At 57.6% G+C, this 25348-nt stretch overlaps 1 protein-coding gene across 2 annotated transcripts in view; it reads right to left on the bottom strand.

Moving 5' to 3' along the window:
• pdzrn3b (PDZ domain containing RING finger 3b) overlaps positions 1–25348 on the bottom strand; it is a 409349-nt gene that overhangs the window by 358479 nt on the left and 25522 nt on the right. For both annotated transcript variants that reach the window (XM_072472228.1, XM_072472227.1), the window contains exons 2-3: positions 5642–5722; positions 3962–4069 (exon numbers count right to left, since the gene is read on the bottom strand). In XM_072472228.1, coding sequence (XP_072328329.1) covers positions 3962–4069; positions 5642–5698 — 165 coding nt within the window. In that variant the 5' untranslated portion in view covers positions 5699–5722. The remainder of the gene's footprint in view (positions 1–3961; positions 4070–5641; positions 5723–25348) is intronic.

Raw genomic sequence — 25348 nt, 5'->3', positions numbered from 1 at the left:
ATGCCTGGGCTTGCCCCTGCTGGCTCCGCCTGTGACTCCTCCCCTCGGGCTCGGTTATAATGGTGGCCAACCTTCGGCTCTGCCTTCAGTCTGGAGTCGGCTGCCAGCAGGTATCTTTAAGCTAATCAAAGCCACAGTTTCACTCTCAACTCTTCCTCTGTCGTTATTGATGGCACATCAGGCACCTTTCCGATCTTTATAAAACTGGCCAGGCGCTGCGGCCAGTGTAATGTTGTGTAACCCACCCCTTGAAGGTTTTTGCATTATGTTCCTAACAATACAGTGGCTTACATTCAATGTTGTATTTTTCACACAAACGGCTAAAGCTTCTCACACTACATTGGTCAGAGGAGCTGTAGGCCATCATAATTATCCTCGGGCATGGCCAGGAAACATGGCAGGGTTCCTGCTCCAAATTGCTCATGACTGGATGATACATCAATTATTGAAACTCAGCTGGGAAGGACCCGACTGTTGAATTTGACTCCTTCAAGGAGAGAGTACGCATGGATTCAGACCTGACAGGTCTGTTGATGGCAAATGAGTTAAATCAAAAGAGAGAAAAAAACACCCCAGCTCAAGTGTCAAACCATACGCCCATCACTTCACATGCAAGTGAATATGCTCGAACTCTGGCCAGGAATGGAAAATAAATTGAAACAGCAAACACATTTCATAAGCGCAGGCTTCACATCAGGGAATGTGAACCAAACTGAGCTGTAGCCACTAAAATTACATGGCTACAAAGACTGATTTACTTACTGTAAGCCACACCCTCCATATCAGTGGTCTCCAACCTTCTTCCACAAGATCACTTTTAGAATTAGTAGCACAAAATCTAAAAATTTGACTTTATTAAAACCGCCAAAATTGCACGCCACGCATGACACTCACTTATTCTTAGTGTGACACCTGTGCTTGGACACTGAGTGCTGTAAAATCTGAGCCGGAGTTTGAGATGGACAATCTCGTACAGTCCATCAGACGGGCATCTGTGAGACGAGTGCGATGCTTGGACTTGATGATTTTCATCTGGGAAAAAGTCATCTCACAGCCGTATTTGCAACTAAAGGATGTCAGAAGAGGGTACTTGTCTCTGTCTATATGTCCCCAAAAGTCTTTGTCCCTTGGGTGATGATTTCCATGCAAAGTCCGCTGCTTTGTTCAAACATCTGCTAAAATTCTCAGTTCTCCAATGTCCACTTGAAGAAAAGGATTTGAGATAAACAAGAGCTAGCGATTGGTTCCATCTTGCCTAATTCCTGAAATTGTCTGTTGAATTCTGTTGTGTTATGTAATTTGGAATAGCACAAGCTGCCACTTGATGCAGTTTTGAGTAAAAGATGCTTCAGACTTTGAATTGAGTTCAATGTGTTTTATTGAACTATTAGCACAGTTCTCAATGAGTTTGACTCTCTGCTAATCTAAATGTAGTAACTCAGTCTAACTGAACCAGCCTTGCTCTAAGCCACGTGCTGGGGTGTGATGCTGAGGACACACCCTGTCTCACTCTGTAGATGTTGGTCTGTGGAAAGAGGCAGGGTGTGAGTGCCTCATCCCTTTTATAGTGAGATACCATCCCCGAGTGTCCTGACTGCTCATTGGCCGTGTCCTATTCTATGTGTTCATTAGCTGCATGTTTGCATATCATGACATATTCCTTTTCCAATTTGTTCAGGTGGTCACAGATTGTTTGGATAGAACCCTTTTTGTTTGACCTGTTGTTGGATTTTCTCCAGATTTGGGAAAGTGCCCAGTAATTTTGCTCTTTTACTGATAGGATCACAGGCCCAGTTTCAACTTGAACACATTCACTGCCCTGACCATGTGACAAGTCTCTGTCCCTCCCTTGCAGATCTCGATTCAGCTCATTCAATGTTGCACTTATGTCTGTAAGAAATGGCAAGTCCAGCAAACAAGCATTATCTGACAGCTTGCTGTGCCTCATTTCTTGATTTGAAAAAGGTGACAATTTCAGAAAGCACATCTATAAACCTCTGGAGGTCTTTTCCAAGACTTAATCACCTCACACTTGCATGAACTATCAGTTTACCATAGGTTGCATCAAGCTCATCGAACATGGATTTGAACAAGCGGTGTTGCAGAGCTCTGGCTCGAATTTAGTTGATGATCTTGACAACTGTCATTCCATGATAAAATCTTGCTCGCTGGCTATTGTTAGTGGACATCACACTGGTGTTAGCAGTTGTGATTGAAACCAGTTTCTTGATTGAAATGTTTTTCTCAATCACACACCTTTTGAATTTGTTGTAGACATCCTCGCCTCTTGTCCTCTCTTTGAGTGGCAAGAGTGAGAAAGTCCTCGTTGTTGAGTCTTTGAATCCCATCCAAACAGGCCGTATCCATCATGACAACTGATTCATCAAACGACAATGAGATTATAATCACAGCCTGATGAGATACGTTTTCGGACAATAATTCCACTCTTCTGGCGACTGTTATAGCGTCAAACGGCATACTCTTGATGGCCGTCATAATTTCATCATTGCTTTTCAAGTCTTCGAACAAAGTGTCAGCAGCAGCCATCATAGCCTCCTTGATAACTTCCCCTGAATGGTTTCTTATGTTTCACCAGCAGATGGCTAATTTGAAAAGATGCCTCTTTGCTCACCTTGCCTTTATCCACAGTTTTGAAAAGAGAGTAACTGTTGAGCTTCGAAATATTCCTTGAATTCCCCAACTTTCAGCATTCGAATGGCACTGTTTAAAGGGAAGTTTTCTTGAAATTTTGCATGCAAGTCTTGTGATGCCGATCCAAATGACCATTTCCTCAAGCCTACACTCTCGACAAATAAGAGTCCCACAGATTGAGACAACTGCTATACACACACACACACACACAAAATATGAGCAATAAAATGGAAAGGAAACTTCACTAGATCAACTGAGTAGCTTGAGGCACCACCCTTTATAAAGCATACTGACATAATTTAGTGCACTTATTCCTTTTGCCCATGACCACCTTCTGTTTTAAGCATTAATCAAGTTACTACAGTTCTGTATAAATAATTCAAATCGTTCAAATTGGTTAATGGCAATATATGAAAACACAATGAGTGACAATTTCTCACACAGATAAATGTACAATAACTGAGCAAATATCGTGGGACCTTGCTACTTAATAGTGAAAAGAAATAAAATCAATCTGGACACACTCGCATTCCAGAATGTTTAAAGCAATATTGGAAGCTAAATGTTTTTGGGAAATGCAGAGGGAGATGTATTATTACATTCACAAATTATGAATTATGAACTAGTTCCTTCAGGAAAAAAACTTCGAATTTTAAATCTGGAATCAGTGACAGGCAAGTCCGGTGCAAAACACCCACGGTTGCTCCATTTACAAGGTCAGCAGGAATTAAATTACAGCCCACTGTGATGAACTGAAGCCGTCTTCGCCAGAGCAAGACTACAACTGTAATTCACAGCAGAAAACATGAATGAGTAAATTTCCACAAGCACAAAGTCAAGATTACCAAGCACAGTGGCATGTGTTACATAATGATTTTGAGCAGTGCCTTTTCACCACTCGGCTCGGGAGAGAAATCCTGCTGCTTTGCCTGGCATGTCCTTCTGCTGTCTGTGAGAGACCCAAACAAAATTCAGTTCTTCAGCCTCAACCCATAACCAGTGATCACAAGACCGCAGCACACCAGAATAACCTATAGTGCTAGACCACAGCTGCATTTGGAATGACCACAATAATGACTATCAGAAAATGCGAGTGTTGCAAAGGATATTCGTCTTTGGCTCAGGCTAAATCGGATAGAAAGTCGCGCTGTAACCTGCAAACCCCTTAACCCAACATACTAAATAAATGCAGTCCCGCCATCCTGCCCACTAGTAAGCATCATACCGATGTGTACGCTATGCTGAACCTTCTCCAAGCTATTTGACCTTACAAATTCAATCAACAGGAGAGGATAACTGTTCCACATACCTCTAGAATCCTGTCTTGGATCTGTAATCCTCCTTCTTTGTCTGCTGGCCCATTTTCCACTATTTTTGACACAAAGATCCCCCCACATGCTGTGCCACCTTGATTCTCCTGTGCAAAAAGCAAAAAAGTTAATTTAATGTTTGAAATGCACAACAGAAAATGTGAAGACATCAGCAAGATGCTCAATGGGATCCAATGAGATATGCAACAAACTGAAGGTATTTCTGTGCTGATAGTTGGTGATAGCTGAACTGCAGAAGTGGTGACAAAACTGACAGTCACCTTGCTGCTGAAGACCAGCAAAAAAGAAAAAGATAGCCTTGCATTTATAGTGTTTTTCATGAACGCAGGATGTCTCAAAGGCACTTTACAGCCAATGAAGTACTTTTGAAGTGTAGTCACTGTTGCAATGTAGAAAACAGCAAGCTGCCATAAACACCACTGTGATAATAACCAGATAATCTGTTCTTTCATGTTAATTGAGGGATAAATATTGGCTCGGGCAACAGGGATAACTCCTCTGTTCTTTGAAATAATACCATGGGATATTTTACATCCACCCAAGCCAGGGCAATCGGGCATCAGTTTGAATTCTCAGGGGAAAGACTGCATCGCTGACAGAGCTGCACTCACGTGTCAACCTTGACTCTCGGGCTCAAAATCCAGAAGTGGTACTTCAACCCAAAATCTTGTGATTCCAGAGCCCAGAGTGCTACCGAGTGAGCCACGGTTGATAAAGACACATTTTAAATGCACAGTGGTTAACACAGTTGCTTCACAGTGCCAGGAACCCGGTTCACTTCCCGGCTTGGGTCGCCGTCTGCGTGGGTTTCTACCGGATGCTCCGGTTTCCTCCCACAAGTTCCGAAATATGTGTTGTTAAGTAATTTGGACATTCTGAATTCTCCCTCAGTGTGCCTGAACAAGCGCAGGAGTGTGATGACTAGGGCCTTTTCACAGTAACTTCATTGCAGTGTTAATATAAGCCTACTTGTGACACTAATAAAGATTATATTATTATTTAATGCCTCTATATGAAGTGAACAGGAGCTATTTCAATTTGTATCATGAATGCAGTCATTACGGGCTTGTGTGCACAATAGGAACTCTGCTGTGGAAACCACTTGTTGTTGCTAAACAAACATGTTAATGTTTTTTAAATTAATTTACGGGATGTGGCGTTCCTGGTGCGGTCAGCATTTATTGCCCGTCCCTATTACACTTGAAGAGGTGGTGAGCTGCCTTCTTGAAATGCTGCAGTCCTTGTCAAGTGGGTTCACCCACAGAGCTATTAGGAGGGGACTTCCAGGATTTTGACCCAGCGACAGTGTATAAAAACATCAAAGAGATCAGGGATGCGATTCTCCAGCCTCCCAGCCGCATGCTTCTCGGCAGCGGGAGGTGTCACTCCGAATGGGGATGGCGGGATTCCCTGCTCCCGCTGTTGTCAATGGAATTTCTTATTGAAGCCACCCCCCCCACGCAGCCAGCAGGGTTGCGCTGCCAGAGAGACCAGAGAACCCCACCGTCAGTGAATGGCTGGAGAATTCCGGTCCAGATGCTGTACGTTTTGTTACAGACATCAAGCAAAACCAACGGTAAACATTCCAATAGGGAAGCAAGTTTTAAAAATGGCACTAAATTGTCCTGGTTATAATAGGGTTGTAGCAATAAACATACCACACAAGCTCTGCCACCGATAATATTAAATCCCAGGGAACCAGAATCCCGCTGCATAGTGATGGTCAGTGTCTCTCCGCCCTAGAAAGATAAGATGGCAGAGCCATGATTAACTGTTTTAATGACCACCTGATAATTGCCACCGAGGGGAAGAAATTGAAAATCTTGTTTGTTTTAAACAAGAGTTATAAACCAGCTTAACAAGAAAAAAAAAACACTGCACACAAATTAAATTTCTCTGGCCCCACAGGTATACCCTCCACTCTCGACCCACCCACGCCCCGGTACCCCCCAACCTTCCTCTCTCCCACTAACCACCCCCACCTAGCTCTCATCCCACAACTCCCTCTGTTGCTCCCCCATGGTCCTCTACCTCGCTCACACTGCCAGCCCACCCCAATCTCTCTCCCCTGCTCCCTCCCCCACCAGTCTCCACCCATGACCTGATCGCTCTCCTGGTCCCCCACTCACCTCCCCATGACCCCTTTGCACCACCTTATCACCGCATTCCAAGACCAGTGGTCCACCCTCGCTCTTTCCCCCAACCCTTCCCTTTCTCCCCCTCACTCTTCCACCATGTCTCTCCCTCTCTCACCCACCCACTTGCTCTCCTCTACCCTCCCTCCCCCACCAGATCACTGCCCACTCTGCCCCTCCCTGCCTCTTTACTCCCACCCTCTCACCAACCATTCCCACTCCCTCTCTAACCCCTGGCCCTCCCCGTAGCCCCTTCCCTCTGTTCCCCCATTCCCCTCTCACTCTGCCCCCCCATTTCCCCCTCTCTGCTCTCCCCATTCCCCTCTCACTCTCTGCCCCCCCCCCGATTTCCCCCTCTCTGCTCTCCCCATTCCCCTCTCACTCTCTGCCCCCCCCCCCTCCCCGATTTCCCACTCACACTCTGCTCTCCCGGTCCCTCCTCCCACTCTGCCCACCCTGTTCCTCCCTACTATCCCCCATTCTCATTTGTCCCTCCCTCCCACCTCGCCCCATATTCATCCTTCCCTCTCTCCCCATATCCCATCCCTCCACCCATTCCCCTCCCTTCCTCCAACTCTTCACCAAAATCACCAACCACACCCCAACACCCCCACTGATTTTCCCTCCCTCTCGCCCCCTCACTCCTCCAATACTGCCCGTCCCCAATTGCCTCCTTTGTGCCCCTATTCCCGCTCACCCATTTCCTTCTCCTTTTTTCACCTCTTCCACCCCCTCTTCCCCTCTCCCTTTCAGAAGCCATCTTGCTGCCCCCTATCTCCTCCCCCCCATTTTTCACACCGCCCCGTCCTCGCATCCTCTGTTCACCCATCCCACTCCAATAGCACTGCCCTCTCTCCCCTTCGTCAGACCCTCCGTCTCCCACCTTAAGCGCTGCCCTGTCACCTACACACCAACTTTCTGCCCCTCAATCTCCCCCTCCATTTGTTGCTTCACTCCTTCTCTGCCTGCTCTGTATCCCTTCCCATTCTGCCCTCTGTTTACACCCCACTCTCTCTCTGCCCCCCACACCCTCACTCTCTCCCGACCTCTCTCTCCCTGCCCCCCAGCTCTCTCACCCTCCGCCACCACATTCTCTCTCCCCCTTCTCTGCCCACCCCCCCACCCCCCCCACGCTTTCTCTCTCTCTCCCCCTCTCTGCCCCCCATGGCTCTCCCTCTCTCCAGCCCCACCCCAAAGTTCTCTCTCTACCTTTGTGCCTCCATGCTCTCTCTGCGCTTCCATGCTCTCTCTCCACCCCCACGTTCTCCCTGTTCCCCCACGCTCTGTCTGTCTCCACCCCTCCCACACTCTCTCTCCCTCTCTCCGCCCCCTCACACTCTCTCTCCCTCTCTCCGCCCCTCACACTCTCGCATCCTCTGTTCACCCATCCCACTCCCCCAACAGCACTGCCCTCTCTCCCCTTCGTCAGACCCTCCGTCTCCCACCTTAAGCTCTCTCTCTCACTCTCTCCGCCACCCACACTCTCACTCTGCCCTATGCTCTCTCTCTCCACTTCGCACCAACTCTCCCTCACTTCCTCTCTCCACCCTTAAGCTCTCTCGCTCTTTGCTCCCCCAGACTCTCACTTGTTTTCTCTCTGCCCCCTCCTTCACTCTACCCCCCCACGCTCACTCCCTCTCTCCACGAGCAAGCTCTCTCCCACCTCCATGCACCTTCTCAGCCCCCACGATATCTCTCTCCACCCCCCACATACTCCCTCTCTCACTCTCTCTCCGCCATCCTCCCACACTCACTCTCTCTCTGCCATCCCCCAACACTCACCCTCACTCTGCCATCCCCCCACACTCACTCTCTCTACCATCCCCCCACACTCACACTCTCTCCGCCCCTCACACACTCTCTCCCTCTCTCTGCCCCTCACACTCTCTCTCCCTCTCTCCGCCCCTCACACTCTCTCTCCCTCTCTTCCCCCCTCACACTCTCTCACCCTCTCTCCGCCCCTCACACTCTCTCTCCCTCTCTCCGCCCCCGACACGTGCTCTCCCTCTCTCCGCCCCTCACACTCTCTCTCCCTCTCTCCGCCCATCACACTCTCTCTCCCTCTCACACTCTCTCCCTCTCTACGCCCCTCACACTCTCGCTCCCTCTCTCCGCCCCTCACACTCTCTCCCTCTCTCCACCCCCACACTTTCTCTCTCCCTCCCTCTCTTCACCCCGCAAGCTCTCTATTCCTCTCTTCACCGCCCCACACTCACTCTCTCCGCCACCCACACTCTCACTCTGCCCTATGCTCCCTCTCTCCACTTCCCACCAACTCTCCCTCACTTCCTCTCTCCACCCTTAAGCTCTCTCGATCTTCGCTCCCCCAGACTCTCACTTGTTTTCTCTCAGCCCCCTCCTTCACTCTGCCCTCCCACGCTCACTCCGTCTCTCCACCAGCAAGCTCTCTCCCACCTCCATGCACCTTCTCAGCCCCCACGATATCTCTCTCCACCCCCCACATACTCCCTCTCTCACTCTCTCTCCGCCATCCCTCCACACTCACTCTCACCGCCATCCCCCCACACTCACTCTCTCTCCGCCATCCCCCCACACTCACTCTATCCGCCATCCCCCCACACTCACTCTCTCTCCGCCATCCCCCCACACTCACTCTCTCTGCCATCCTCCACACTCACTCTCTCTCTGCCATCGCCCCACACTCACACTCTCTCCGCCATCCCTCCACACACACTCTCTCCGCCATCCCTCCACACTCACTCTCTCCGCCATCCCCCCCACACTCACTGCCTCTCCGCCATTGCCCCACACTCACTCTATCTCCGCCATCCATCCCCACTCATTCACTCTCTCCGCCATCGCCCCACACTTACTCCATCTCCGCCAGCCCCCACACTCACTCGCTCTCCTCCATCCCCGCACACTCACTCTCTCTCCGCCATCCCCCCACACTCTCTCTCTCCGCCATCCCCCCACATTCACTCTCTCTCTGCCAACCCTCCGCGCTTACTCTCTCTCCGCCATCCCCCCACACTCACTCTCTCTCCGCCATCCCCCCACACTCATTCTCTCTCCGCCATCCACCCACACTCACTCTCTCTCCGCCATCCCCCCACACTCTCTCTCTGCCATCCCTCCACACTCACTCTCTCCGCCATCCCCCCCACAGTCACTCTCTCTCCGCCATTGCTCCACACTCACTCTCTCTCCTCCATCCCCCCACACTCACTCTCTCTCCGCCATCCCCCCACACTCACTCTCTCCGCCATCCCCCCACACTCACTCTCTCTCCGCCATCCCCCCACACTCACTCTCTCTCCTCCATCCCCCCACACTCACTCTCTCTCCGCCATCCCCCCACACTCTCTCTCTCCGCCATCCCCCCACACTCACTCTCTCTCCTCCATCGCCCCCACTCTCTCTCTCTCCGCCATCCCTCCACACTCACTCTCTCACCTCCATCCCCCCCACTCACTCTCTCTCCGCCAGCCCCCACGCTCACTCTCTCTCCGCCAGCCCCCACGCTCACTCTCTCTCCGCCATCTCCCCACGCTCACTCTCTCTCCGCCATTCCCCCACACTCACCCTCTCTCCGCCATCTCCCCACGCTCACTCTCTCTCTGCCATTCCCCCACACTCACCCTCTCTCCGCCATCGCTCCACACTCACTCTCTCTCCGCCATCCACCATACTCACACTCTCTCTGCCATCCCCGCACTCTCACTCTCTCTCCACCATGCCCACACTCACTCTCTCACCGCCATCGCCCCACACTCTCTCTCTCCGCCATCCCCCCACATTCACTCTCTCTCTGCCAACCCTCCGCGCTTACTCTCTCTCCGCCATCCCCCCACACTCACTCTCTCTCCGCCATCCCCCCACACTCACTCTCTCTCCGCCATCCCCCCACACTCACTCTCTCTCCGCCATCCCTCCACACTCTATCTCTGCCATCCCCCCACTCTCTCCGCCATCCCCCCACACTCACTCTCTCTCCTCCATCGCGCCACACTCACTCTCTCTCCGCCATCCCCCCACACTCACTCCCTCTCCTCCATCCGCCCACACTCACTCTCTCTCCGCCATCCCAACACACTCACTCTCTCTCCGCCATTGCCTCACTCTCTCTCCGCCATTGCCCCACTCTCTCTCCGCCATCCCCCCACGCTCACTCTCTCTCCGCCAACCCTCCGCGTTCACTCTCTCTCCGCCATCCCCCCACGCTCACTCTCTCTCCGCCATCCCCCCGCGCTCACTCTCGCTCTGCCATCCCCCCACACTCTCACTCCGCCATCCCCCCACACTCACTCTCTTTCCTCCATCCCCCCACTCTCTCTCTCTCTCCGCCATCCCACCACACTCACTCTCTCTCCGCCATCCCCCCCACTCTCTCTCTCCGCCATCACTCCACGCTCACTCTCTCTCCGCCATTCCCCCACACTCACCCTCTCTCCGCCATCGCCCCACACTCATTCTCTCTCTGCCATCCCCGCACACTCACTCTCTCTCTGCCATCCCCCCACACTCACTCTCTCTCTGCCATCCCCCCACACTCACTCTCTCGCCTCCATCCCCCCACACTCACTCTCTCGCCACCATGCCCACACTCTCTCTCTCCACCATCGCCCCACACTCTCTTTCTCTCCTCCATCCCCCCCACTCACTCTCTCTCCGTCATCCCCCACGCTCACTCTCTCTCCGCCATTCCCCCACACTCACCCTCTCTCCGCCATCGCCCCACACTCACTCTCTCACTGCCATCCCCCCACACTCTCTCCGCCATCCACCCACACTCACTCTCTCTCCTCCATCCCCCCACACTCACTCTTTCTCCGCCATCCCCCCACACTCACTCCCTCTCCTCCATCCGCCCACACTCACTCTCTCTCCACCATCCCCCACACGGACTCTCTCTCCGCCATTGCCCCACACTCTCTCTCTCCGCCATCCCCCCACGCTCACTCTCTCTCTCTGCCAACCCTCCGCGTTCACTCTCTCTCCGCCATCCCCCCACGCTCACTCTCTCTCCGCCATCCCCCCGCGCTCACTCTCGCTCCCCATCCCCCCACACTCTCACTCAGCCATCCCCCCACACTCACTCTCTTTCCTCCATCCCCCCCACTCTCTCTCTCTCTCCGCCATCCCTCCACACTTACTCTCTCTCCGCCATCCCCCCCACCCTCTCTCTCTCCGCCATCCCTCCACACTCACTCTCTCTCCTCCATCACCCGCACTCACTCTCTCTCCGCCATCTCCCACGCTCACTCTCTCTCCGCCATCTCCCCACGCTCACTCTCTCTCCGCCATCTCGCCACGCTCACTCTCTCTCCGTCATTCCCCCACACTCACCCTCTCTCTGCCATCGCCCCACACTCATTCTCTCTCTGCCATCCCCCCACACTCACTGTCTCTCTGCCATCCCCCCACACTCACTCTCTCTCCTCCATCCTCCCACACTCACACTCTCTCCACCATGCCTACACTCACTCTCTCTCCACCATCGCCCCACACTCTCTCTGTCCTCCATCCCCCCCACTCACTCTCTCTCCGCCATCCCCCACGCTCACTCTCTCTCCGCCATCTCGCCACGCTCCCTCTCTCTCCGCCATTCCCCCACACTCACCCTCTCTCCGCCATCGCCCCACACTCACTCTCTCTCTGCCATCCCCCCACACTCACTCTCTCTCTGCCATCCCACCACACTCTCTCTCTCTGCCATCCCCCCACACTCACTCTCTCTCCTCCATCGCCCCACACTCACTCTCTCTCCGCCATCCCCCACACTCACTCCCTCTCCTCCATCCCCCCACACTCACTCTCTCCGCCATTGCCCCACGCTCATTCTCTCTCCGCCAACCCTCCGCGTTCACTCTCTCTCCGCCATCCCCCCACGCTCACTCTCTCTCCGCCATCCCCCCACGCTCACTCTCTCCCTGCCATCCCCCCGCGCTCACTCTCGCTCCGCCATCCCCCCACACTCTCTCTCCGGCATCCCCCCACACTCACTCTCTTTCCTCCATCCCCCCCACTCTCTCTCTCATACCGCCATCCCTACACACTCACTCTCTCTCCGCCATCCCTCCACACTCACTCTCTCTCCACCATGCCCACACTCACTCTCTCTCCGCCATCGCCCCACACTCATTCTCTCTCTGCCATCCCCCCACACTCACTCTCTCTCTGCCATCCCCCCACACTCACTCTCTCTCCTCCATCCTCCCACACTCACACTCTCTCCACCATGCCCACACTCACTCTCTCTCCGCCACCCCCACGCTCACTCTCTCTCCGCCATCTCGCCACGCTCACTCTCTCTCCGCCATTCCCCCACACTCACCCTCTCACCGCCATCGCCCCACACTCAATCTCTCGCTGCCATCCCCCCACACTCACTCTCTCTCTGCCATCCCCCCACACTCACTCTCTCTCCTCCATCCCCCCACACTCACTCTCTCTCCACCATGCCCACACTCACTCTCTCTCTCCACCATGCCCACACTCAATCTCTCTCCACCATCGCCCCACACTCTCTCTCTCATCCATCCCCCCCACTCACTCTCTCTCCGCCATCCCCCACGCTCACTCTCTCTCGGCTATCTCGCCACGCTCACTCTCTCTCCGCCATTCCCCCACACTCACCCTCTCTCCGCCATCGCCCCACACTCTCTCTCTCCGCCATCCCCCCACATTCACTCTCTCTCCGCCAACCCTCCGCGCTCACTCTCTCACTGCCACCCCCCCACACTCACTCTCTCTCCGCCATCCCCCCACACTCACTCTCTCTCCTCCATTGCCCCACACTCACTCTCTCTCCGGCATCCCCCCACACTTACTCTCTCTCCTCCATCCCCCCACACTCACTCTCTCTCCGCCATCCCCCCACACTCACTCTCTCTCCGCCATCGCCCCACTCTCTATCCGCAATCCCCCCACGCTCACTCTCTCTCCGCCAACCCTCCGCGCTCACTCTCTCTCTGCCATCCCCCCACACTCACTCTCTCTCCGCCATCCCACCACACTCACTCTCTCTGCCATCCCCCCACACTCACTCTCTCTCCGCCATCCCCCCACACTCACTCTCGCTCCGCCATCCCCCCACGCTCACTCTCTCCCTGCCATCCCCCACACTCACCCTCTCTCCGCCATCGCCCCACACTCTCTCTCCGCCATCCCCCCACGCTCACTCTCTCTCCCTGCCATCCCCCCGCGCTCACTCTCGCTCCGCCATCCCCCCACACTCTCTCCGCCATCCCCCCACACTCACTCTCTTTCCTCCAACCCCCCCACTCTCTCTCTCATACCGCCATCCCTCCACACTCACTCTCTCTCCGCCATCCCTCCACACTCACTCTCTCTCCGCCATCCCTCCACACTCACTCTCTCTCCACCATGCCCACACTCACTCTCTCTTTGCCATCACCCCACACTCATTCTCTCTCTGCCATCCCCACACACTCACTCTCTCTCTGCCATCCCCCCACACTCACACTCTCTCTCCTCCATCCTCCCACACTCACACTCTCTCCACCATGCCCACACTCACTCTCTCTCCACCATCGCCCCACACTCTCTCTGTCCTCCATCCCCCCCACTCACTCTCTCTCCGCCACCCCCACGCTCACTCTCTCTCCGCCATCTCGCCACGCTCACTCTCTCTCCGCCATTCCCCCACACTCACCCTCTCACCGCCATCGCCCCACACTCAATCTCTCGCTGCCATCCCCCCACACTCACTCTCTCTCTGCCATCCCCCCACACTCACTCTCTCTCCTCCATCCCCCCACACTCACTCTCTCTCCACCATGCCCACACTCACTCTCTCTCTCCACCATGCCCACACTCAATCTCTCTCCACCATCGCCCCACACTCTCTCTCTCCTCCATCCCCCCCACTCACTCTCTCTCCGCCATCCCCCACGCTCACTCTCTCTCGGCTATCTCGCCACGCTCACTCTCTCTCCGCCATCGCCCCACACTCTCTCTCTCCGCCATCCCCCCACATTCACTCTCTCTCCGCCAACCCTCCACGCTCACTCTCTCACTGCCATCCCCCCACACTCACTCTCTCGCCGCCATCCCCCCACACTCACTCTCTCTCCTCCATTGCCCCACACTCACTCTCTCTCCGGCATCCCCCCACACTCACTCTCTCTCCTCCATCCCCCCACACTCACTCTCTCTCCGCCATCGCCCCACACTCTCTATCCGCCATCCCCCCACGCTCACTCTCTCTCCGCCAACCCTCCGCGCTCACTCTCTCTCTGCCATCCCCCCACACTCACTCTCTCTCCGCCATCCCCCCACACTCACTCTCTCTCCTCCAATGACCCACACTCACTCTCTCTCCGGCATCCCCCCACACTCACTCTCTCTCCTCCATCCCCCCACACTCACTCTCTCTCTGCCAACCCCCACACTCACTCTCTCTCCGCCAACCCTCCGCGTTCACTCTCTCTCCGCCATCCCCCCACACTCACTCTCTCTCCGCCATCCCCCCACACTCACTCTCTCTCCTCCATCCCCCCCACTCTCTCTCTCATACCGCCATCCCTCCACACTCACTCTCTCTCCGCCATCCCTCCACACTCACTCTCTCCTCCATCCCCCCCACTCACTCTCTCTCCGCCAGCCCCCACACTCACTCTCTCTCCACCATCTCCCCACGCTCACTCTCTCTCCGCCATTCCCCCACACTCACCCTCTCTCCGCCATCTCCCCACGCTCACTCTCTCTCCGCCATCCCCCACACTCACTCTCTCTCCTCCATCCCCCCACACTCACTTTCTCTCCGCCATCCCCATACTCACTCTCTCTCCTCCATCCCCCCACACTCACTCTCTCGCCACCATGCCCACACTCACTCTCTCTCCGCCATCGCCCCACACTCTCTCTCTCCGCCATCCCCCCACATTCACTCTCTCTCCGCCAACCCTCCGCGCTCATTCTCTCTCCGGCATCCCCCCACACTCACTCTCTCTCCGCCATTCCCCACACTTACTCTCTCTCTGCCATCCCCCCACACTCTCTCTCTCCGCCATCCCCCCACACTCACTCTCTCTCCGCCATTCCCCCACACTCACTCTCTCTCCGCCATCCCCCCACACTCTCTCTCTCCGCCATCCCCCCACACTCACTCTCTCTCTCTCTCCTCCATCGCCCCACACTCACTCTGTCTCCGGCATCCCCCCACACTCACTCTCTCTCCTCCATCCCCCCACACTCACACTCTCTCTCCGCCATCCCCCCACACTCTCTCTCTCCGCCATCCTCCCACACTCACTCTCTCTCCTCCATCCCCCCACACTCACTCTCTCTCCGGCATCCCCCCACACTCACTCTCTCTCCGCCATCCCCCCACACTCTCTCTCTCCGCCATCCTCCCACACTCACTCTCTCTCCTCCATCCCCCCACACTCACTCTCTCTCCGCCATCGCCCCACGCTCACTCTCTCTCCGCCATCCCTCCACACTCACTCTCTCCGCCAACCCCCCACACTCACTCTCTCCTCCATCGCCCCACACTCACTCTCTTTCCTTCATTCCCCCCACTCTCTCTCTCTCCGCCATCGCCCCACACTCACTCTCTCTCCACCATGCCCACACTCACTCTCTCTCCGTCATCGCCCCACACTCATTCTCTCTCTGCCATCCCCCCACACTCACTCTCTCTCTGCCATCCCCCCACACTCACTCTCTCTCCTCCATCCTCCCACACTCACACTCTCTCCACCATGCCCACACTCACTCTCTCTCCACCATCGCCCCACACTCACTCTCTCTCCGCCACCCCCACGCTCACTCTCTCTCCGCCATCTCGCCACGCTCACTCTCTCTCCGCCATTCCCCCACACTCACCCTCTCACCGCCATCGCCCCACACTCTCTCTCTCCTCCATCCCCCCCACTCACTCTCTCTCCGCCATCCCCCACGCACACTCTCTCTCCTCCATCCCCCCACACTCACTCTCTCTCCACCATGCCCACACTCACTCTCTCTCCACCATGCCCACACTCACTCTCTCACCACCATGCACACACTCAATCTCTCTCCACCATCGCCCCACACTCTCTCTCTCCTCCATCCCCCCCACTCACTCTCTCTCCGCCATCCCCCCCACTCTCTCTCTCTCTGCCATCCCCCCACACTCACTCTCTCTCCTCCATCCCCCCACACTCACTCTCTCTCCACCATGCCCACACTCACTCTCTCCACCATGCCCACACTCACTCTCTCACCACCATGCCCACACTCAATCTCTCTCCACCATCGCCCCACACTCTCACTCTCCTCCATCCCCCCCACTCACTCTCTCTCCGCCATCCCCCCCACTCTCTCTCTCTCTGCCATCTCCCCACGCTCACTCTCTCTCCGCCATTCCCCCACAATCACCCTCTCTCCGCCATCGCCCCACACTCACTCTCTCTCTGCCATCCCCCCACACTCACTCTCTCTCTGCCATCCCCCCACACTCACTCTCTCGCCTCCATCCCCCCACACTCACTCTCTCTCCACCATGCCCACACTCACTCTCTCTCCAACATCGCCCCAAACTCTCTTTCTCTCCTCCATCCCCCCCACTCACTCTCTCTCCGCCATCCCCCCACACTCACTCTCTCTCCGCCATCCCCCCACGCTCACTCTCTCTCTGCCATCCCCCCACACTCACTCTCTCGCCTCCATCCCCCCACACTCACTCTCTCTCCACCATGCCCACACTCTCTCTCTCCACCATCGCCCCACACTCTCTTTCTCTCCTCCAACCCCCCCACTCACTCTCTCTCCGCCATCACCCACGCTCACTCTCTCTCCGCCATCTCGCCACGCTGACTCTCTCTCCGCCATTCCCCCACACTCACCCTCTCTCCGCCATCGCCCCACACTCACTCTCTCACTGCTATCCCCCCACACTCTCTCCGCCATCCCCCCACACTCACTCTCTCTCCTCCATCCCCCCACACTCACTCTCTCTCCGCCATCCCCCCACACTCACTCCCTCTCCTCCATCCGCCCACACTCACTCTCTCTCCACCATCCCCCACACGGACTCTCTCTCCGCCATTGCCCCACACTCTCTCTCTCCGCCATCCCCCCACGCTCACTCTCTCTCTGCCAACCCTCCGCGTTCACTCTCTCTCCGCCATCACCCCACGCTCACTCTCTCTCCGCCATCGCCCCGCGCTCACTCTCGCTCCCCATCCCCCCACACTCTCACTCCGCCATCCCCCCACACTCACTCTCTTTCCTCCATCCCCCCCACTCTCTCTCTCTCTCCGCCATCCCTCCACACTTACTCTCCCTCCGCCATCCCCCCCACCCTCTCTCTCTCCGCCATCCCTCCACACTCACTCTCTCTCCTCCATCACCCGCACTCACTCTCTCTCCACCATGCCCACACTCTCACTCTCTCTCCGCCATCCCCCCGCGCTCACTCTCTCTCCGCCATCCCCCCGCGCTCACTCTCGCTCCCCATCCCCCCACACTCTCACTCCGCCATCCCCCCACACTCACTCTCTTTCCTCCATCCCCCCCACTCTCTCTCTCTCTCCGCCATCCCTCCACACTTACTCTCCCTCCGCCATCCCCCCCACCCTCTCTCTCTCCGCCATCCCTCCACACTCACTCTCTCTCCTCCATCACCCGCACTCACTCTCTCTCCGCCATCTCCCACGCTCACTCTCGCTCCGCCATCTCCCCACGCTCATTCTCTCTCCGTCATTCCCCCACACTCACCCTCTCTCCGCCATCGCCCCACACTCATTCTCTCTCTGCCATCCCCCCACACCCACTGTCTCTCTGCCATCCCCCCACACTCACTCTCTCTCCTCCATCCTCCCACACTCACACTCTCTCCACCATGCCTACACTCACTCTCTCTCCACCATCGCCCCACACTCTCTCTGTCCTCCATCCCCCCCACTCACTCTCTCTCCGCCATCCCCCACGCTCACTCTCTCTCCGCCATCTCGCCACGCTCCCTCTCTCTCCGCCATTCCCCCACACTCACCCTCTCTCCGCCATCGCCCCACACTCACTCTCTCTCTGCCATCCCCCCACACTCACTCTCTCTCTGCCATCCCACCACACTCACTCTCTCTCCACCATGCCCACACTCACTCTCTCTCCACCATGCCCACACTCACTCTCTCTCCACCATCGCCCCACACTCTCTCTCTCCTCCATCCCCCCCACTCACTCTCTCTCCGCCATCCCCCACGCTCACTCTCTCTCCGCCATCCCCCCACACTCACTCTCTCTCCTCCATCCCCCCACACTCTCTCTCTCTGCCATCCCCCCACACTCACTCTCTCTCCGCCATCCCCCACACTCACTCCCTCTCCTCCACTCCCTCTCCTCCATCCCCCCACACTCACTCTCTCCGCCATTGCCCCACACTCTCTCTCTCCGTCATCCCCCCACGCTCATTCTCTCTCCGCCAACCCTCCGCGTTCACTCTCTCTCCGCCATCCCCCCACGCTCACTCTCTCTCCGCCATCCCCCCACGCTCACTCTCTCCCTGCCATCCCCCCACACTCTCTCTCCGGCATCCCCCACACTCACTCTCTTTCCTCCATCCCCCCCACTCTCTCTCTCATACCGCCATCCCTCCACACTCACTCTCTCTCCGCCATCCCTCCACACTCACTCTCTCTCCACCATGCCCACACTCACTCTCTCTCCGCCATCGCCCCACACTCATTCTCTCTCTGCCATCCCCACACACTCACTCTCTCTCTGCCATCCCCCCACACTCACTCTCTCTCCTCCATCCTCCCACACTCACACTCTCTCCACCATGCCCACATTCACTCTCTCTCCACCATCGCCCCACACTCTCTCTGTCCTCCATCCCCCCCACTCACTCTCTCTCCGCCACCCCCACGCTCACTCTCTCTCCGCCATCTCGCCACGCTCACTCTCTCTCCGCCATTCCCCCACACTCACCCTCTCACCGCCATCGCCCCACACTCACCCTCTCACCGCCATCCCCCCACACTCAATCTCTCGCTGCCATCCCCCCACACTCACTCTCTCTCTGCCATCCCCCCACACTCACTCTCTCTCCTCCATCCCCCCACACTCACTCTCTCTCCACCATGCCCACACTCACTCTCTCTCTCCACCATGCCCACACTCAATCTCTCTCCACCATCGCCCCACACTCTCTCTCTCCTCCATCCCCCCCACTCACTCTCTCTCCGCCATCCCCCACGCTCACTCTCTCTCGGCTATCTCGCCACGCTCACTCTCTCTCCGCCATTCCCCCACACTCACCCTCTCTCCGCCATCGCCCCACACTCTCTCTCTCCGCCATCCCCCCACATTCACTCTCTCTCCGCCAACCCTCCACGCTCACTCTCTCACTGCCATCCCCCCACACTCACTCTCTCTCCGCCATCCCCCCACACTCACTCTCTCTCCGCCATCCCCCCACACTCACTCTCTCTCCTCCATCCCCCCACACTCACTCTCTCTCTGCCAACCCCCCACACTCACTCTCTCTCCGACATCGCCCCACACTCTCTATCCGCCATCCCCCCACGCTCACTCTCTCTCCGCCAACCCTCCGCGCTCACTCTCTCTCTGCCATCCCCCCACACTCACTCTCTCTCCGCCATCCCCCCACAATCACTCTCTCTCCTCCAATGACCCACACTCACTCTCTCTCCGGCATCCCCCCACACTCACTCTCTCTCCGCCATCCCCCCACACTCACTCTCTCTCTGCCAACCCCCACACTCACTCTCTCTCCGCCATCGCCCCACACTCTCTCTCCGCCATCCCCCCACGCTCACTCTCTCTCCGCCAACCCTCCGCGTTCACTCTCTCTCCGCCATCCCCCCACACTCACTCTCTCTCCGCCATCCCCCCACACTCACTCTCTCTCCTCCATCCCCCCCACTCTCTCTCTCATACCGCCATCCCTCCACACTCACTCTCTCTCCGCCATCCCTCCACACTCACTCTCTCCTCCATCCCCCCCACTCACTCTCTCTCCGCCAGCCCCCACGCTCACTCTCTCTCCACCATCTCCCCACGCTCACTCTCTCTCCGCCATTCCCCCACACTCACCCTCTCTCCGCCATCTCCCCACGCTCACTCTCTCTCCACCATCCCCCACACTCACTCTCTCTCCTCCATCCCCCCACACTCACTTTCTCTCCGCCATCCCCATACTCACTCTCTCTCCTCCATCCCCCCACACTCACTCTCTCGCCACCATGCCCACACTCACTCTCTCTCCGCCATCGCCTCACACTCTCTCTCTCCGCCATCCCCCCACATCCACTCTCTCTCCGCCAACCCTCCGCGCTCATTCTCTCTCCGGCATCCCCCCACACTCACTCTCTCTCCGCCATTCACCACACTCACTCTCTCTCTGCCATCCCCCCACACTCTCTCTCTCCGCCATCACCCCACACTCACTCACTCTCCGCCATTACCCCACACTCACTCTCTCTCCGCCATCCCCCCACACTCTCTCTCTCCGCCATCCCCCCACACTCACTCTCTCTCTCTCCTCCATCGCCCCACACTCACTCTCTCTCCGGCATCCCCCCACACTCACTCTCTCTCCTCCATCCCCCCACACTCACTCTCTCTCCGCCATCCCCCCACACTCTCTCTCTCTCCGCCATCGCCCCACGCTCACTCTCTCTCCGCCATCCCTCCACACTCACTCTCTCCGCCATCCCCCCACACTCACTCTCTCCTCCATCGCCCCACACTCACTCTCTTTCCTCCATTCCCCCCACTCTCTCTCTCTCCGCCATCGCCCCACACTCACTCTCTCTCCACCATGCCCACACTCAATCTCTCTCCACCATCGCCCCACACTCTCTCTCTCCTCCATCCCCCCCACTCACTCTCTCTCCGCCATCCCCCCCACTCTCTCTCTCTCCGCCATCACTCCACGCTCACTCTCTCTCCGCCATTCCCCCACACTCACCCTCTCTCCGCCATCGCCCCACACTCATTCTCTCTCTGCCATCCCCCCACACTCACTCTCTCTCTGCCATCCCCCCACACTCACTCTCTCTCTGCCATCCCCCCACACTCACTCTCTCGCCTCCATCCCCCCACACTCACTCTCTCTCCACCATGCCCACACTCTCTCTCTCCACCATCGCCCCACACTCTCTTTCTCTCCTCCATCCCCCCCACTCACTCTCTCTCCGCCATCCCCCACGCTCACTCGTCTCCGCCATCTCGCCACGCTCACTCTCTCTCCGCCATTCCCCCACACTCACCCTCTCTCCGCCATCGCCCCACACTCACTCTCTCACTGCTATCCCCCACACTCTCTCCGCCATCCCCCCACACTCACTCTCTCTCCTCCATCCCCCCACACTCACTCTCTCTCCGCCATCCCCCCACACTCACTCCCTCTCCTCCATCCGCCCACACTCACTCTCTCTCCACCATCCCCCACACTGACTCTCATTCCGCCATTGCCCCACACTCTCTCTCTCCGCCATCGCCCGACGCTCACTCTCTCTCCGCCAACCCTCCGCGTTCACTCTCTCTCTCTGCCAACCCTCCACGCTCACTCTCTCTCCGCCATCCCCCCGCGCTCACTCTCGCTCCCCATCCCCCCACACTCTCACTCCGCCATCCCCCCACATCACTCTCTTTCCTCCAACCCCCCCACTCTCTCTCTCTCTCTCCGCCATCCCTCCACACTCACTCTCTCTCCTCCATCACCCGCACTCACTCTCTCTCCGCCATCTCCCACGCTCACACTCGCTCCGCCATCTCCCCACGCTCATTCTCTCTCCGTCATTCCCCCACACTCACCCTCTCTCCGCCATCGCCCCACACTCATTCTCTCTCTGCCATCCCCCCACACTCACTGTCTCTCTGCCATCCCCCCACACTCTCTCTCTCCTCCATCCTCCCACACTCACACTCTCTCCACCATGCCTACACTCACTCTCTCTCCACCATCGCCCCACACTCTCTCTGTCCTCCATCCCCCCCACTCACTCTCTCTCCGCCATCCCCCACGCTCACTCTCTCTCCGCCATCTCGCCACGCTCCCTCTCTCTCCGCCATTCCCCCACACTCACCCTCTCTCCGCCATCGCCCCACACTCACTCTCTCTCTGCCATCCCCCCACACTCACTCTCTCTCTGCCATCCCACCACACTCACTCTCTCTCCTCCATCCCCCCACACTCACTCTCTCTCCACCATGCCCACACTCACTCTCTCTCCACCATGCCCACACTCACTCTCTCTCCACCATCGCCCCACACTCTCTCTCTCCTCCATCCCCCCCACTCACTCTCTCTCCGCCATCCCCCACTCTCTCTCTCTCTCCGCCATCCCTCCACACTTACTCTCCCTCCGCCATCCCCCCCACCCTCTCTCTCTCTCCGCCATCCCTCCACACTCACTCTCTCTCCTCCATCACCCGCACTCACTCTCTCTCCGCCATCTCCCACGCTCACTCTCTCTCCGCCATCTCCCCACGCTCACTCTCTCTCCGCCATCTCGCCACGCTCACTCTCTCTCCGTCATTCCCCCACACTCACCCTCTCTCCGCCATCGCCCCACACTCATTCTCTCTCTGCCATCCCCCCACACTCACTGTCTCTCTGCCATCCCCCCACACTCACTCTCTCTCCTCCATCCTCCCACACTCACACTCTCTCCACCATGCCTACACTCACTCTCTCTCCACCATCGCCCCACACTCTCTCTGTCCTCCATCCCCCCCACTCACTCTCTCTCCGCCATCCCCCACGCTCACTCTCTCTCCGCCATCTCGCCACGCTCCCTCTCTCTCCGCCATTCCCCCACACTCTCTCTCTCTGCCATCCCCCCCACTCACTCTCTCTCCGCCATCCCCCACGCTCACTCTCTCTCCGCCATCTCCCCACGCTCACTCTCTCTCCTCCATCCCCCACACTCACCCTCTCTCCGCCATCGCCCCACACTCACTCTCTCTCTGCCATCCCCCCACACTCACTCTCTCTCTGCCATCCCACCACACTCTCTCTCTCTGCCATCCCCCCACACTCACTCTCTCTCCTCCATCGCCCCACACTCACTCTCTCTCCGCCATCCCCCACACTCATTCCCTCTCCTCCATCCCCCCACACTCACTCTCTCCGCCATTGCCCCACACTCTCTCTCTCCGTCATCCCCCCACGCTCATTCTCTCTCCGCCAACCCTCCGCGTTCACTCTCTCTCCGCCATCCCCCCACGCTCACTCTCTCTCCGCCATCCCCCCACGCTCACTCTCTCCCTGCCATCCCCCCGCACTCACTCTCGCTCCGCCATCCCCCCACACTCTCTCTCCGGCATCCCCCCACACTCACTCTCTTTCCTCCATCCCCCCCACTCTCTCTCTCATACCGCCATCCCTACACACTCACTCTCTCTCCGCCATCCCTCCACACTCACTCTCTCTCCACCATGCCCACACTCACTCTCTCTCCGCCATCGCCCCACACTCACTCTCTCTCTGCCATCCCCCCACACTCACTCTCTCTCCTCCATCCTCCCACACTCACACTCTCTCCACCATGCCCACACTCACTCTCTCTCCGCCATCCCCACACTCTCTCTGTCCTCCATCCCCCCCACTCACTCTCTCTCCGCCACCCCCACACTCACTCTCTCTCCGCCATCCCCCCACACTCACTCTCTCTCCACCATGCCTACACTCACTCTCTCTCCACCATCGCCCCACACTCTCTCTGTCCTCCATCCCCCCCACTCACTCTCTCTCCGCCACCCCCACGCTCACTCTCTCTCCGCCATCTCGCCACGCTCACTCTCTCTCCGCCATTCCCCCACACTCACCCTCTCACCGCCATCGCCCCACACTCAATCTCTCGCTGCCATCCCCCCACACTCACTCTCTCTCCTCCATCCCCCCACACTCACTCTCTCTCCACCATGCCCACACTCACTCTCTCTCTCCACCATGCCCACACTCAATCTCTCTCCACCATCGCCCCACACTCTCTCTCTCATCCATCCCCCCCACTCACTCTCTCTCCGCCATCCCCCACGCTCACTCTCTCTCGGCTATCTCGCCACGCTCACTCTCTCTCCGCCATTCCCCCACACTCACCCTCTCTCCGCCATCGCCCCACACTCTCTCTCTCCGCCATCCCCCCACATTCACTCTCTCTCCGCCAACCCTCCGCGCTCACTCTCTCACTGCCACCCCCCCACACTCACTCTCTCTCCGCCATCCCCCCACACTCACTCTCTCTCCTCCATTGCACCACACTCACTCTCTCTCCGGCATCCCCCCACACTCACTCTCTCTCCTCCATCCCCCCACACTCACTCTCTCTCCGCCATCGCCCCACTCTCTATCCGCCATCCCCCCACGCTCACTCTCTCTCCGCCAACCCTCCGCGCTCACTCTCTCTCTGCCATCCCCCCACACTCACTCTCTCTCCGGCATCCCCCCACACTCACTCTCTCTCCTCCATCCCCCCACACTCACTCTCTCTCCGCCATCCCCCCACACTCACTCTCTCTCCTCCATCCCCCCACACTCACTCTCTCTCTGCCAACCCCCACACTCACTCTCTCTCCGCCATCGCCCCACACTCTCTCTCCGCCATCCCCCCACGCTCACTCTCTCTCTGCCATCCCCCCACACTCTCACTCCGCCATCCCCCCACACTCACTCTCTTTCCTCCAACCCCCCCACTCTCTCTCTCATACCGCCATCCCTCCACACTCACTCTCTCTCCGCCATCCCTCCACACTCACTCTCTCTCCACCATGCCCACACTCACTCTCTCTCCGCCATCGCCCCACACTCATTCTCTCTCTGCCATCCCCACACACTCACTCTCTCTCTGCCATCCCCCCACACTCACACTCTCTCTCCTCCATCCTCCCACACTCACACTCTCTCCACCATGCCCACACTCACTCTCTCTCCACCATCGCCCCACACTCTCTCTGTCCTCCATCCCCCCCACTCACTCTCTCTCCGCCACCCCCACGCTCACTCTCTCTCCGCCATCTCGCCACGCTCACTCTCTCTCCGCCATTCCCCCACACTCACCCTCTCACCGCCATCGCCCCACACTCAATCTCTCGCTGCCATCCCCCCACACTCACTCTCTCTCTGCCATCCCCCCACACTCACTCTCTCTCCTCCATCCCCCCACACTCACTCTCTCTCCACCATGCCCACACTCACTCTCTCTCTCCACCATGCCCACACTCAATCTCTCTCCACCATCGCCCCACACTCTCTCTCTCCTCCATCCCCCCCACTCACTCTCTCTC

This window comes from Scyliorhinus torazame, chromosome 13, assembly GCF_047496885.1.
Source record: "Scyliorhinus torazame isolate Kashiwa2021f chromosome 13, sScyTor2.1, whole genome shotgun sequence".
NCBI classification, from domain to species: domain Eukaryota; kingdom Metazoa; phylum Chordata; class Chondrichthyes; order Carcharhiniformes; family Scyliorhinidae; genus Scyliorhinus; species Scyliorhinus torazame.
This window is presented reverse-complemented; position numbering and strand designations above follow the sequence as displayed.